Raw genomic sequence first — 14,750 nt, 5'->3', positions numbered from 1 at the left:
ACTTTAAACCTTATTTCAACAGCCTTGCATAATAGCAGACATTCTGGTATTGGTAATATAGATTTTATCAACCTTGGAACATGAAAGTCAAAGTTGACATAAGCAGGATTTGAACTCAGGGAAATAAAGATGTAAATAAATATTGTAAGGTATTTGGTTAGCTGCTCTACCAAGTCTGTCAGTCCACTGATCCTTTTTTCTATACAATAAACATTTCTAGACACTTGTGTCATCATCAAACATATAAGAAACGGACAAATAATTTTAGGATGCTTATATATTCCTTTAGTTTTATATATATATATATATATATATAATATATATATATATATATCACCGTGATCACCGTGACCGACCAGACCATCAGGTGTTGCTACACATCGCTGGTCACAATGAGCTTTGCATTGTTTTAGCCTTCAAATGACGCCACCCCGCTGGCTAAGTGAGCAGGCCAACAGAAGAAAGAGTGGGAGAAAGAGTGGTGAAAGAGTACAGCAGGGATCACCCCCCCCCACCCCTGCCGGAGCTTCGTGGAGCTTTTAGGTGTTTTCGCTCAATAAACACTCACAACACCCGGTCTGGGAATCGAAACCACAAGTCCGCTGCCCTAACCACTAGGCCATTGCGCCTCCACATATATATATATATATATATATATATATATATATATATAGAAATTATTAGAGAGTTAACCACTATGTGGATAACTCTAGTGCTAAAAATAGCCCCGATAGTATAGCCACAGAAAAAGATGTTTCCAATTGAGGCATAACTAAAAATGCAATTCGTTAAACCGCATGTGTTTTTGACGCTCGTGTCGGTCTAATTAATTGTATTTAAGACAAACCTCTGCTGATGATTTATAGATGTGTATGTAAGTAAAATTACATATTACATTAGTAATGAAACAATTTGTTCAGGGTCAATCTATTTATTCGTTATATTTCACTTTCCTTCCGTTAGATGTATGTTATTTCTAATTGGAAACATCTTTTTCTGTGGCTATACTATCGGAGCTATTTTTAGCACAAGAGCTATCCACATAGTGGTTAACTCTCTAATAATTTATGTATAAATTTGTATTTTCTCCATAGTTTTTTTTGTGCTAAGCCACTCGGTGTTAAATTAATGGTATTATTAAATTAATATCAATTTTTCACCCTCATTTATAAATATATATATATAGATGTCATTACATTCCAAGTCCTTTAAGAAATATGAACCTACTGTTCTTTTGTCATTTATTAGGGCTTAATTAAACAACAGTCTTATGATGACACTAATCTCTAAATGATAACTGATCTACAAATACAAATTTAAATCTGTCTCGTAATGATAGTTCTGGTAGTTGTTATCAGAGTAGAGCAGTTATGCAAATTGAGATCTCAAATGTTATTCGTAATACTAATACTTCTTCCATTGTCTATTTAATGTTTATTAATTCAGCTACACTGCTACATCTCAAGTCTATTTTCCTAAGCACAGTAGACATGAATATAATTTCTTACAGTACACGCACTCGAAGAAAATCATGTAATGTATGAATGTAGATAAAATCATGTAATATATGTATACATAAAATTATGAAATGTATGAGCATGTTCAGAAATCATGTAATATAGGTATGTAAAATCATGTAATATATGCATGTATTTATAATCATACAATATATGTATATATGCAACATGAAATATATGTATATAGGTAAAATCATATATGTGTGCAAGTAAAATTATGTGATATGTGTGTGCACATGTAAAAATTATATAACATGCACACATGCGAAATCATATAATGTACACTTGTATGAGAAGGTTTGTATTGTGCGTGTGTGTGTGTGTGTGTGTGTGTGTGTGTGCGCGTGTGTGTGTGTGCATGTGTGTGTGTGTATGGTAAAGGTGTAACAGATACATGTATGTAAAATCATGTGAAATATGGGTGTGGATAAAACCACATAGTATATTTGTGTATGTATGACTCATGTAAGAGAAAGGATACCATCACACAGCTCTTCATGCTTTCACAGACAACAACCATAATTACTCTTTTACTCTTTACTCTTTTACTCTTTTACTTGTTTCAGTCATTTGACTGTGGCCATGCTGGAGCACCGCCTTTAGTCGAGCAACTCGACTCCGGGACTTATTCTTTGTAAGCCCAGTACTTATTCTATCAGTCTCTTTTGCCGAACTGCTAAGTAACGGGGACATAAACACACCAGCATCGATTGTCAAACAATGCTAGGGGGACAAACACAGACACACAAACATACATGCACATACATATATATACATATATACGACGGGCTTCTTTCAGCTTCCGTCTACCAAATCCACTCACAAGGCTTTGGTCGGCCCGAGGCTATAGTACAAGACTTTTGCCCAAGGTGCCACGCAGTGGGACTGAACCCGGAACCATGTGGCTGGTAAGCAAGCTACTTACCACACAGCCACTCCTGCGCCTTCATGCTTTTACAGATAACAACCATAATTCTGTAAATTTGATTCTGACTTGAGTGCAAAAATATAACATTAGGCATGATACAAATAATAATAATAATATAAGACATATGGAACTGAAATCTTGTTCTGATTCACTATCTAGAATTTCAGTTTTTTGGTGAACAAAACTAGTAAACTCTGAGTAGTGAGCCCTAAGATCTCAACAATAAATAAATTATATTATGCTCTACTTTATCATATTGAGAACTTGCTTAATATGTTGCATAAATATTAATGTAGCTACCTATTCATATATATATATATATATATGAATAGTTGTTGTATGGATTGTTTTTGTATGGTAAGAAGCTTACTTCCCAGCCACGTGGTTCCAAATTCAGTCCCACTGAGTGGCACCTTAGGCAAGTGTCTTCTACTGCAGCCTCAGGCCAATCAAAGACTTGTAAGTGGATTTGGAAACTGAAAGAAGCCCATCATATATACATGTATATATATACATGTGTGTGTATGTGTGTGTGTGCCCCCCACAACCACTACCACCACTTGGCAACCAGTGTTGGTGTGTTTAATGCAACTTAGCAGTTTGGCAAAAGAGATGAATAGAATAAGTACCATGCATAAAAAAATTTTAAACTACTATAGTCCATGCTTTCGGTGCCCCAGCATGGCCGCAGTCTAATGACTGAAACAAGTAAAAGAATAAAAGAATACACACACACCTATAAACATAAATATATATATATATAAACACATTACATATATATTTGTATGTGTGTGTGTGTGTGTAGTCCTCTGAGTGCCCATGGTAGAAATGCTGTCAAGCCTGTTACAAGAATATGCCTGCAATGAGAACATAGTTATGCTCAAAATCAAATTTGCAACCAACATATACATACATATATATGTGTCTATTTATATGTGTATATATATATATATATGTATATATATATGTATATATATATATATATATATATATATATATATATATATAATATATATATATATATATATATATATATATATATATATATATATGTGCATATATATGCATGCACACACACATTGTCAATATAAATTACAGTTTCATCAGAAAACAAGAAAGTATATTGAACAACAAAAAGCAGAATCACAAAAATCAAATTATCATTTCTAATATCTTTTTCAAGCTTTTGGCTTTTCCCTCGTTGTTCCATCTGTGTTGTTTCAGTGCTTGTCTAATATCTGATGTGCTGTGATTAATTGTTTTGACTTTAATAACTCAAACACTTCAGTCAATTATTCTGACAAACTCTTGAAAAGATTCCATTCAAAAATATTTTCCAAAAACATTCAGTGACGAAATGTTAAAATATTTCAACAACTTTATTCTCCCTCACCACTTTTTTCTCTAATTTAGATGAATTATCAAAAAACAATGGCAGTGGGAGAGGGAAAAATGACTTTCAATTTCTCAAATTCACAAATAAGACCATTTCACTAAGCTCTAACTGATGCAGTAAAGTAATGGGTTCAAACTCGACTAAAGGCATTTTATTTTGTTTTCTACTATATAGTCACCTTCTCCTAATATTCCACGGTGTTCAGCCATTGCTGTTCCAGACGAGTGGTCTGCAAGAAACCCTTCTACTGCTTCCAAAATAAATTGGTTATCATACAAATATCAGAAATATCCATCCGCTAGTTCCAATTTCAGCTCCAGTTACAAGTAAAAGATGCAACATGTGGTGAGTAAAACCGAAACAAAATTCCTTGCTGAAGGCTGCAGCAGTTACCATTTGCATCGAGTGTACAGAAGCATTGTTCTGGAAGAGCTTCGCACTTTTTCGTAACACACTCAATTCCTTCTTAATAGCGTTCTTAATCTTTCCAGCATATGTTGCTATGTTGGTCTTCGTGGAGTGCACTTACTACAAATTGGTATGTTGGTCTTCTTGAATGACACACAACTGAAGTTTTCTTGAAGTCACAATATATCAGATGATCTCTTACTTCTAAAATTAATTTTCTGTTTTGGATTTTTTTTTGTTTGGGGTTTATTTTTATTTGTTGTTTTGTTTTATGATTTTCTGGAAATTCTCTAAGGCTTCTATTGCATGCCTTAATGCTCTAAACATTGCTTTGAAAAGCCCTTTGAGATCACACTGAATTAAGTTCCTCTGTAAGTCTGCAATAGTGCTGGAATTAATTGGATCACATTCCACTCCTTTCTGTAGTTTATCTCTGCAGCAATGCTAAACCACAGCCTGAAATGATATTCTGCTCCTTGCTGGTCTTCATCTTAAAGTAAAGGACTTACTATTAGCATGACACATGATTTGAAAAAATTCCACAAAAACAAAAATTAAAAAAAACATAGTTGGAAAAAGAGTTTGCTTGGATTGCCTCTGAATTATTGCAAAAGCCCAGTCTCCTTCATTGTGAGGCTAATTGTATGATTTACGAAATTTCTTTCAGATGAAAAAAATACCTGATTCTTATTTTATGTTTGAAATAGCTTTGCCATTATTACAGTGTTACACTGAATAACCAAAATAACCTTTACATCATGAACAATATTACAAATAAATAGAAACCATATTTATTCTAGAAATATCACCAGTCCCTGCAATAAGAGATAATTAAGCAGAAAGAGAAATGAAAAATTAAGAAATTTCTAAGTTTTGCAAAACACTGGATTTGGAAATAGAAGAGCATCTTCTTATGGAATTTTGAAATATCATTTCTTCGAAGTCAAAGATTACTGACATACTAAATACTAACGTACAAGATGAAACCTCATGAATACCACTTGACAACAACCAATGGCTGAGCATAGTTCAAAATCATGGATGGAAAATCTGTTTTGAAACCACAGATATATGATCTGTAATAAGCAGTTGAATTTAATATGAAAGATTTTTTTGTTTTTATAATCATTTTTTAATGAAATCCTTTAATCAAAAATACCTCTATAGTTGAAACATTTTATCTTTGGAAAATATTAAAGAAATGAGAATCTTTGGTGATGTAAAAATTCTTGTGAATGTACAACTAATTTTCTGCTTTTCCACCTCAGAATATTTTCACAGAAAACAATTCATTATACTTATATTCATTTCACAATAGTATGACCGTTTTAATGTTATTAAATGTCTTTATTTGACTCTGTAGCAACAAGGAAGTAGCTAATTTCTGGGAAAGCTGAAGAAGAAAATGGAATTGTATTAAATTAGAGTAGAGACTTCAACAAACTAATGGTAACTGAATAACACATATAACAATGAATATTGTTATTTCATTTTGGCCAAATTTCTACTAGCAGATGTCTTTTGCTGTTTACTTATTAGCATATTCAATGCTGCCATTGGCAGTTCTTGTGCAGATTAGCTGCACAAAATTCTGAAGAGAAATGAAAAGCTAGAATCCAATCCTTATGTTACAAGTTATGGGATTTATCAAATGGCTTGCTTGACAAATCTAAGATTTTCTACAAAACATTGTTTGAAGCATCAGAATATATTTTAAACAGAGAAACATGCTTTTAGATGCTAACCAGACAATTATGTAACTTAATACTATTGTAAACTTAACAGAATGGGCATGAACAATATTATGTAGAATAAATATCACTATAAATATCATAGGGAAAGGTATGCCGTTGTGGTTAGGAAGCTCTCTACTACATTCAGTCCCACAACACCATATGTTAAGCGAATGTCTTCTACAATAGCCTCGGGTTTACCCATTACCTCGTAAATGGGATTTAATAGAGAGAAACTGTGAAGAAGCTATCTGTGTGTGTGTGTGTTTTAATGATGTACTTAGTTGGCACTTACACTATTCAATTGATTTTAGTATAAACATTGTATTTAAAATACTATGAAACCTGTGTTATTCAGTTTAAAATTACTTGTTGATCTATTTACTCATATCATTTATATTTATTTGTGTATGAGTGGCTGTCATACATACATACATATGTATGTATCATGGGAAGTTAAATCATTGTATGCACATATATAGATATGTATACAAGCATTCATAAATAAGTAAATTTATGTATATAAGTGTATATGAATAAGTACACAAGTATTCGAATACACATATATATACACACACACACATTTATAATAGAATATATATATATATAAACATGTATGTGTGTATGTGTACTAATATATATATAATGTGTCTATATATGTATGTATATAAAACATGTATGTACATTTAGATATAAATTTAAATATATGTACAATATGTTGGGTACACATAAACCTGATTTCACAAATTTTAATTTCTCAGGCATTATAAGGGATATCTCTCCTTCCCTCATTTTCCCCTCATGCTAAATATAAAATAATTTACTTTTCGAATATATATTCGAAATAAAAGATTATAAATAGTAGAAATATTCAAATTATGATATGCTCATTTCCATAACATGGCTATTTATTTGTTCAGTATTGTATTACATTACATGAATTACAGACCATTTTCTCAGGCATTTTGAACACACACACACATATATATATATATAAAGATAGGTAAGGCTGGTCTATGAGATTACCCTGGGTTTCATTTCCATAAAGTGCTTAGTTTTACAGCATATCATCAGATCCCCAAATCTGTTGGCACATGGCCTCTGTAGCAAGAGGTCATGGATGTGAAACACAGGGTAATCCCATAGACTTAATCTATCTTTATACTATACTGCTCTATAACTTAGTCTGTTTCTTTTTCGGATTTATGATTTACCAACAATATATATATATATATATATATATATATATATATATATATATATATATATATTATATAGAGGGCATCATTACACATAAATGCCACAGCATGTGGCATTTATGTGTAATAATGCCCTCTATATAATATAAATAAATATTTTCAAGTGAAAAAATTTACAGATTTTTTCTCTTATGAGGTTTTTCACACTAACTACCTGATAATTTCTTATTAAGATTTTATCCTATTTTTTAAATATATATATATATATATATATTTGATAGCAGAAGGCTAAACTGTCATGTGGTGTATAAATGCTGAATTCAGATCCTACAAAGGTCAGTTTTGCCTCTCATCCTCCCATGGTGAATAGAAGAAAATTACTCAAGAAATATTAGTTTCAAATTAATCAGCTGTGTACCACATCATCCATTCAATATTGCTGGCATTCTATGTTGGTAACTGCATTTATTAAGTGTATTAAATGATATAACAATTAATAAAATGCTAATGATTCCAAAATTAGTTTATATTTTGGTGAAGGTGAGGTGAGATCAATATATTAAATTGACTATAATAATTAAGTAATTAAGAGTCTTATAACACAAGAAAATTTGATTCAAGCATGATTTGATCTCAGAACGTAAATCATCATAACTAAATATTGCATCACCCAAGACTTTTTTATTTGTCACATTACGAAATTCTTCTATCCACTGACAGATAGGTAGATAGATAGATGTGTTTGTATGTATGTATGTGTGTATACATATGTATGTACATGTATATATTTATGTATATGTATATATATATGTATGTATAGGAAGGGCATCCAGCTGTAGAAACACTGCCAGATCTGACTGGCCTGGTGCAGCCTTCGGGCTCCCCAGACCCCAGTTGAACCGTCCAACCCATGCTAACATGGAAAGCGGACGTTAAACGATGATGATGATGATGATGATATATATATATACATATATGTATGTATGTATATATATATATATATATATATACATATATGTGTGTGTGTGTATATATATATATATATATATATATATATATATATATATATATATATATATATATATATATATATATATTATTATTATTATTATTATTATTATTATTGGCAGTGAGCTGGCAGAATTGTTAGCATTCCAACCAAAATGCTTTATGGTATTTCTTCCCGCATTACATTCTGATTTGAAATTCCACTGAGGTCAGCTTTGCCTTTCATCCTTTTAGGGTCGATAAAACGAGTACCAGTTACACACTGGGGTTGATGTAATCGAGTTAGCCACTCCCCTGAAATTACTAGCCTTGTGCCAAAATTTGAAACCAGTACTGTAATTAACTAATCAATTATTTATATGCTCCACTCTATTATTCAACATATAAAGGCTCCTTTCCTTCTGACTCATGGACAACTCTCTGTCTTTCTCCCTGTATGTATATATATATATATATATATATATATATATATATATATATATATATATACACATATATATATATGTATATATATATATATACACATATATAAATAAGCTAATGATATATTTAAAGAAATAACTCCAATGTAATATCTTTACTGATGTTGTCAATATGGCAGAGATATCCTGCGTAAAGCCTTTTTCTGTTGATTATTTCAATTAATCATTTTCTCTCTTCAAGCAACATGAAGACATTCTACTTTACAATATTATACACATGTGGGCATGTATTCATTGGGTTTTTTTTTTATACTTATTCACTTTCACTATTCCCACATTGCATGCTGGGATATTAACATGTGATCAATGCTTTGTTTCCCCACAGCCAGTATTTGCTACAGTTCTATATACACGTGTTTGAATCACTTCCACAGTTACTGTTTTGTCTTCAATCACAACTGATGTCTTTGGCATTGTATTTCAGCTTTTATTTAATCTCCAGACAAAGAATAACTTTATTAAAGCAATTCGAGATGATAGAGGGGATGGCGATGATGAGGCAGGAGGGTTATATTGTCTTTATAATAGGGAATTTTCATTCAGAGTCTGTCTAAAGAAAGGGTGTCCAAAAGGACTGGATTGATTACATCTAAGTACAAATACAGCTAAGTTGAGAGACATGTACTCCAACAGAAGATGATGAGGATGAACATGAAAAGAAAGAGGATTATGATGAGGGTAATGACAACAATGAGTGCTATAATGACAATGACAATTAGATGATGATGACACTGACAACTGTAATGCTGGCTTTGATTAATAAGTAAAGGCTGCTGCTGATGAGGAGGGGAAGGAAAAGATGAAGAGGAGGAGGAGATTGTTTGTGCTAAGATTATGACCAAAAACAAAGCAGCACATTTATTTATCTCTCTAGTTATCCTCTGCAGACATCTGTCTCATGGCAGCATCTGGTGGACATCTGGTAAACATCTAGCACATATAAACTAGAATATGATTCAATGTATTCTGACAGATAAATACATGAGTGTTTAGCACTGAGATGATCTGCATCGTTCCATACAACAAACTAATAATTTTCATTGAAAACAAATTTATAAGTCACAGAAGTAGAATTCTTTTTTTTTTTTTTTTGAGAAACAATCTAACATTTTATTTTGGTTTGCTTTATGGTTTTTCGCTTAATCTATTATGGGTTTTTTTATTTGTTTTTAATCTTTGCTGTTTTTCATTTCTCTCATGTTAAATTTAACTCAGTAAATATTTTTTCTTTCTGCTCGACCACAAATTACATCCATTTCTCACCTTCACACTGTTGTAATTGTCTTTTGTTTTGCAAAATTAATCAAAATGTTTATTTTAAGAATGAAACAAACTGTATCTAAAAACAAAGTTATTATTATCATTATTATTATTATTATTATTATTATTAATATTATTATAATAATAATTATTATCATTGTTATTATTATTATAATTATCATCATCTACCTCCTCCATATTATTCTCATCATCATCATTGTATTTTCACTTCTTTTTCTTAACTATTCTTGTCGATTTAATTCTATCAAATTCATCTAATTAAAGCTGATGTTATGATAAATATTCTTGTTTTTCCACCTCAAGGTCACGCCAACAGAACAATATCCAACGTTTGCCAATTATCAGAGAAAAGACCCTTATGATCCAGATATGTGGTAGGCGATATGAACTCAACAATTTCTTAGACCTCCATCTAGTGCTATTTATTTCTCAACATTTGGCCACTGAGGAATTTCCACAGTAAACTGCTATTAGAGAGAAAGGAACAGGTGAAAATTTGTTTCACTTTTATCCTCTTCTCTAGGCTGTTTGACATTCCAAGACTGGCACCAATCTTTACCAATGCAAGCTCTTGGGATTTCATCTACTGATAAATATTTCTGAAGTTAACTTTACAACATTTGCTCCTTCCATTTTTGGAGTTCTTGCTGAAATGATCAATCTGTACAGAACTCTGAAATTTCTTGAAATTCTTGTCTCCTTCTTTTTCTCCCATTTTTTTTTTAATTCAATGAGATCCACTCTTAGAAGATTGTCATCAAAAAGAAACAAACTTTAAAATTATTTTCAAGCTGCCCAATTTTGGATAAGAAATAATTTCATTTAGAAAATTGCTTCTAAAAGCATCCAGAAATAAGTAAAATGTAACTGTCTCAGATCTCTGCTGACAAAAATTAAACAAAAAACATTTATTCTGCCAAAATATATCTTAGAATGAAGAACTCTTTAACATATCTTCAAATGATTAATAGACGGGAAATAATTTTTTTAATCTGAATTTCTTCTATTGAAGAATTCTATCTTTCAACTTGCTTCAAACACCATTTTCCTCTGTCTCTTCACAGACTTCTACTTAGCTGATTCAGCTTTCTCTCAGCCAATATTATTTCTCAATGACCCCGTCTGTTTAATTTCGAAAACCTTTTTTGTCTTTTTCTTTCTCACCTTTTAATAATGTTGTTTTGTGTGTGCCTTTTGTTCTCTTGATTTCATTTTATTTTTCTCGGCCACAATAATAATAATAATAAACTGATTACAACAATCAAAAAAAAATGGGAAAAACATTAGTTTTTTTTTTGATCCTTGGTTTTTCTCTAATTAAAAAACAAATCATGCTTTCATCTTTTGCCCTCCTATCATTAAAAACAAGAAAAACCAAAAACGGATCTGTTCTGTGTGAGATTTTGGCACATCTATGTTTCCCCTCTTTCATTAGTCAGGGGCCTTTAACAAATTATTATAAAAGTTTACTTAAATTACATGTTCCCCCACCACACATTTGTAATAACCTCCAGCCTCCCTGTGCACATTAGTCTTTCTGATAGGAACATCTATGTTTCATGTACAAATAAACGAAACTGCTTTGAAAACCAAAGAAAGAAACCATCAGGCTAACTCATCTGGATAACATATTTGGGCATTATTTGAAAGCTTTATGAAAACTTTAAGACACATCAACATTTCTTTGACAAATTTCATGTTTCTCTAAAGATGGTGTCTTGAATGCTAATTTACAACTGCCTAAGTGTAGGGGCATGTTATTGATCTTTCAATATTTTTCGCTGGAATGACTCAATAAAATTCTTGTTTTGTCTCATAATGTCCAAATGTCAACAAACTTTTTTACTTGCTGAATTCTGAACATTCTTCAAATCCAATCCAAAATGATTTTACCTGTGTGTCCAGGTGACACAATTTTTAAATAATTATTTTCTCAGCAATATTCCTCTTATTTAGATTTAAATTACAATGTAAATATTAATGTTTTTGTTTTTCTTAATTTGTTTATTTGTTCGATTAACTTTGATATGATCGATCAACTAGATTTTTAGATAAGATTGTTAATATATTCAATTCTATGCCTATTTACAAACTGGATTTAACATATTTCCTTATTTAATGTGCAGAAATTCAGAAATTAAAGAATCACTATTTCTTAATTCAGCTGGATTCCATGAACTTGGTGCTTGAAGTTCTTGATGAATATATTGCAGCAGCTATTGGAAATATCTGAATGGTTTCTGTACATGTTCAATAAAGAAATATTTAAGACCTGTGATTAATTACAAAGCCAGTTCTTTGAGCAGATTCACATTATGGCTGACCCTTTCTGCTAAAGTAAATATTTAGTGACCTTATAGCAGCAGTCATAAAATTGCTATCTCAAACGTTGGCACATCTGGCTAACCCTCTGTCTCAAAATATTAAAGAGATAGTGAAACATACTCCTTAATATGAAGAAGTTTTAGGGTTTTTTTTTAATTTTCTTGTAAATGGGTCTAGAATAACCTGCTAAACACCACACAACAATCTTACCCTGAAAGAATCAATGTTTCAGGAAGAAAAAAATAAATAAATAAAACTACTAATTGTCCTCTCCAATGAAGCGGGGAGGTCATTTGGTATTGGCTTGCCTCTTAATGTCACAGGCAAATGAACAAAATGCTGTTTTTCTAAGGCCCTTTCAAGCAAAGACAAACAGTAGTACCACTATTTATTACAGAATGTATTTTCATTGGCCTGTCATCATCAATGTTCTGTTTTGCCTTTTATATGTTTTTTTTAATCAAAAATTAATGAAATATTTTAGTATTTGATTATCTGAATAATTAATTTATTGTCATTATTGAAATATTTATAATAAAGAACTTTAAAGTTTAATTATCTGATAATGTGGAGATGAAATTTTGGCAAAATAAATTCAAAATAAACCTTAATATATATTTTTTTCTTTATAATTTATAAACATCTTGCTTTGAAAACAGGTGGATTCTGTCAAAAATCTAAAATATAGCATATTTGGGTGATCTGATAAATATTTCGGATGGGTATATGTGTAGGTTCCTTGGCATTACCTAGGTACCCAGCAACATTTGAATGTCGCATATGTGTGAATTTTCTATAGATATTATTAACATTAGTATAGACTTGGGTCATTTAGTAAGTGTTTGTATAGTCTGGTAAATATTTAGGGTATGGTGCATGTGTGAAGGGGTTTGGCAAATATTTGGGGTGTGGCATTGCTAGGATGCCTGGTAAACATTTGGGTGTGGCATATGTTTGGCATGGTCTAGTAAACATGTTTGGCTTTTGACAAATATTAAGAGTGTGACTTGTGGAGTTTGTGGATGGGGCATACAGTTGGGAGACTGGCAAACCTTTTAGATATCACACATATTCATGACAAACATTAAAAATGCAAGTATGTAACAAACGTACCACTATGTGTGTGATAATAAAAGAGCATGTGGGAAAGGTAACACTCATAAAAATTCTCAGACACACATATCTAGAAATAACTATTTTAAGAAAGAACCTTCTTTTTGTAATATAATACTGTATGACGATCTCTACATCATCTGTAACACATTTATAGCCACACTTATACATGGAACAGCTTTCGATGTTGAATCTAGTCTCAGAGAACAACTTCTTAGAGACTTTATGTGTTCAAAGTATCACATGCTCCAGATGACATCAGTGAACTGTCAGCCCTTGCTATAATTTTCCCTCCTCAGCAACAGGCACCAGCTCAGTCATTTGGAGCTAGGTAGAAATTTCTGTTTCTATATAGAAATCATTAAATAGGGCACTTGCTGATGTACGTAGAAGTTAATTCAGGATATGCAAAGTCTTTAAAGAGAAGTTGTTCTCCAAGGCTAAATCCTACAGCAAGCTTTGTTATATATGAACATGTTATAAACAATGTACACAGTGTTGTTTTGGTCTTCTCTTGTTTCAAGCGTGTCTGATACAATAGTATGTTTCAGTGGACGGGTATAATGAAATAAAAGGCAGCAAACTGGCAGAATCGTTAGCACGCCAGGCGAAATGCTTAGCGGTATTTCATCTGCTGTTACGTTCTGAGTTCAAATTCCGCCAAGGTCGACTTTGCCTTTCATCCTTTCGGGGTCGATTAAATAAGTACCAGTTATGCACTGGGGTCGATATAATCGACTTAATCCATTTGCCTGTCCTTGTTTATCCTCTCTGTGTTTAGCCCCTTGTGGGCTAAATAGATATAATGAAATATTATTGACTCCAATGTTTAATTGGATGGCAAGCTAACAGAATCATTACAGCACCAGAAAAAATGCTTCGCAATATTTCTTCTATCTTTGTGTTCTGAGTTCAAATGCTGCTAGGGTCGACTTTGCTTTCCATCCTTTCAGGATCTATAAAATAGATACCAGTGGAACACTGGAGTCGATGTAATTGACTTATTCCTCCACTAAAATTGCTGGCCTTGTGCCAAAATTTGAAACCACTATTTAATTGGTACTTTATTTCATCAACCCTGGGAAGGGAAATTTAACTTCAGCAGGATTCAAACTCAGAACCTAAAGGAATCTGTTTCATTCACTGCTCTTATAAGTTCTACCAATCCATCATCATTTTGTTCACTGCTTTACCAACCCACTACCATTGTGTTCGCTGCTCTACCAATTCAAACTGCACACCAGCATTTTGTTCACTACCAATTCTACCAACCCCATTGTGTTCACTGCTCTACCAACCCACTACCAATTTGTTCACTGCTCAACCAACCCGCTACCAATTTGTTCATTGCTCTACCAAA

The 14,750-nt window shown here is 32.0% G+C and overlaps 1 protein-coding gene across 25 annotated transcripts in view; it reads left to right on the top strand.

Annotated features, from left to right (window-relative positions):
* The window catches only part of LOC115209260 (tripartite motif-containing protein 45), a 273,682-nt gene that overhangs the window by 248,460 nt on the left and 10,472 nt on the right, over positions 1-14,750 (top strand). For 6 of the 25 annotated variants that reach the window (XM_036508501.1, XM_029777585.2, XM_036508498.1 and 3 more), the window contains 2 exons: positions 4,016-4,186; positions 10,256-12,888. The exons of 7 other annotated variants lie outside the window; for them this stretch is intronic. In XM_036508501.1, the coding sequence (XP_036364394.1) occupies positions 4,016-4,171 (156 nt within the window). In that variant the 3' untranslated portion in view covers positions 4,172-4,186; positions 10,256-12,888. Of the gene's footprint in view, positions 1-4,015; positions 4,187-10,255; positions 12,891-14,750 lie in introns of those variants that run through there. 12 more of the 25 variants (XR_005001759.1, XR_005001763.1, XR_005001758.1 and 9 more) reach the window with 5 other exon arrangements.

The sequence above is a fragment of the Octopus sinensis genome, linkage group LG1, assembly GCF_006345805.1.
Source record: "Octopus sinensis linkage group LG1, ASM634580v1, whole genome shotgun sequence".
Classification (NCBI taxonomy): Eukaryota; Metazoa; Mollusca; class Cephalopoda; order Octopoda; family Octopodidae; genus Octopus; species Octopus sinensis.
Note: the sequence above shows the minus strand (reverse complement) of the source record. Positions and strands in the feature narration are given on the sequence as shown.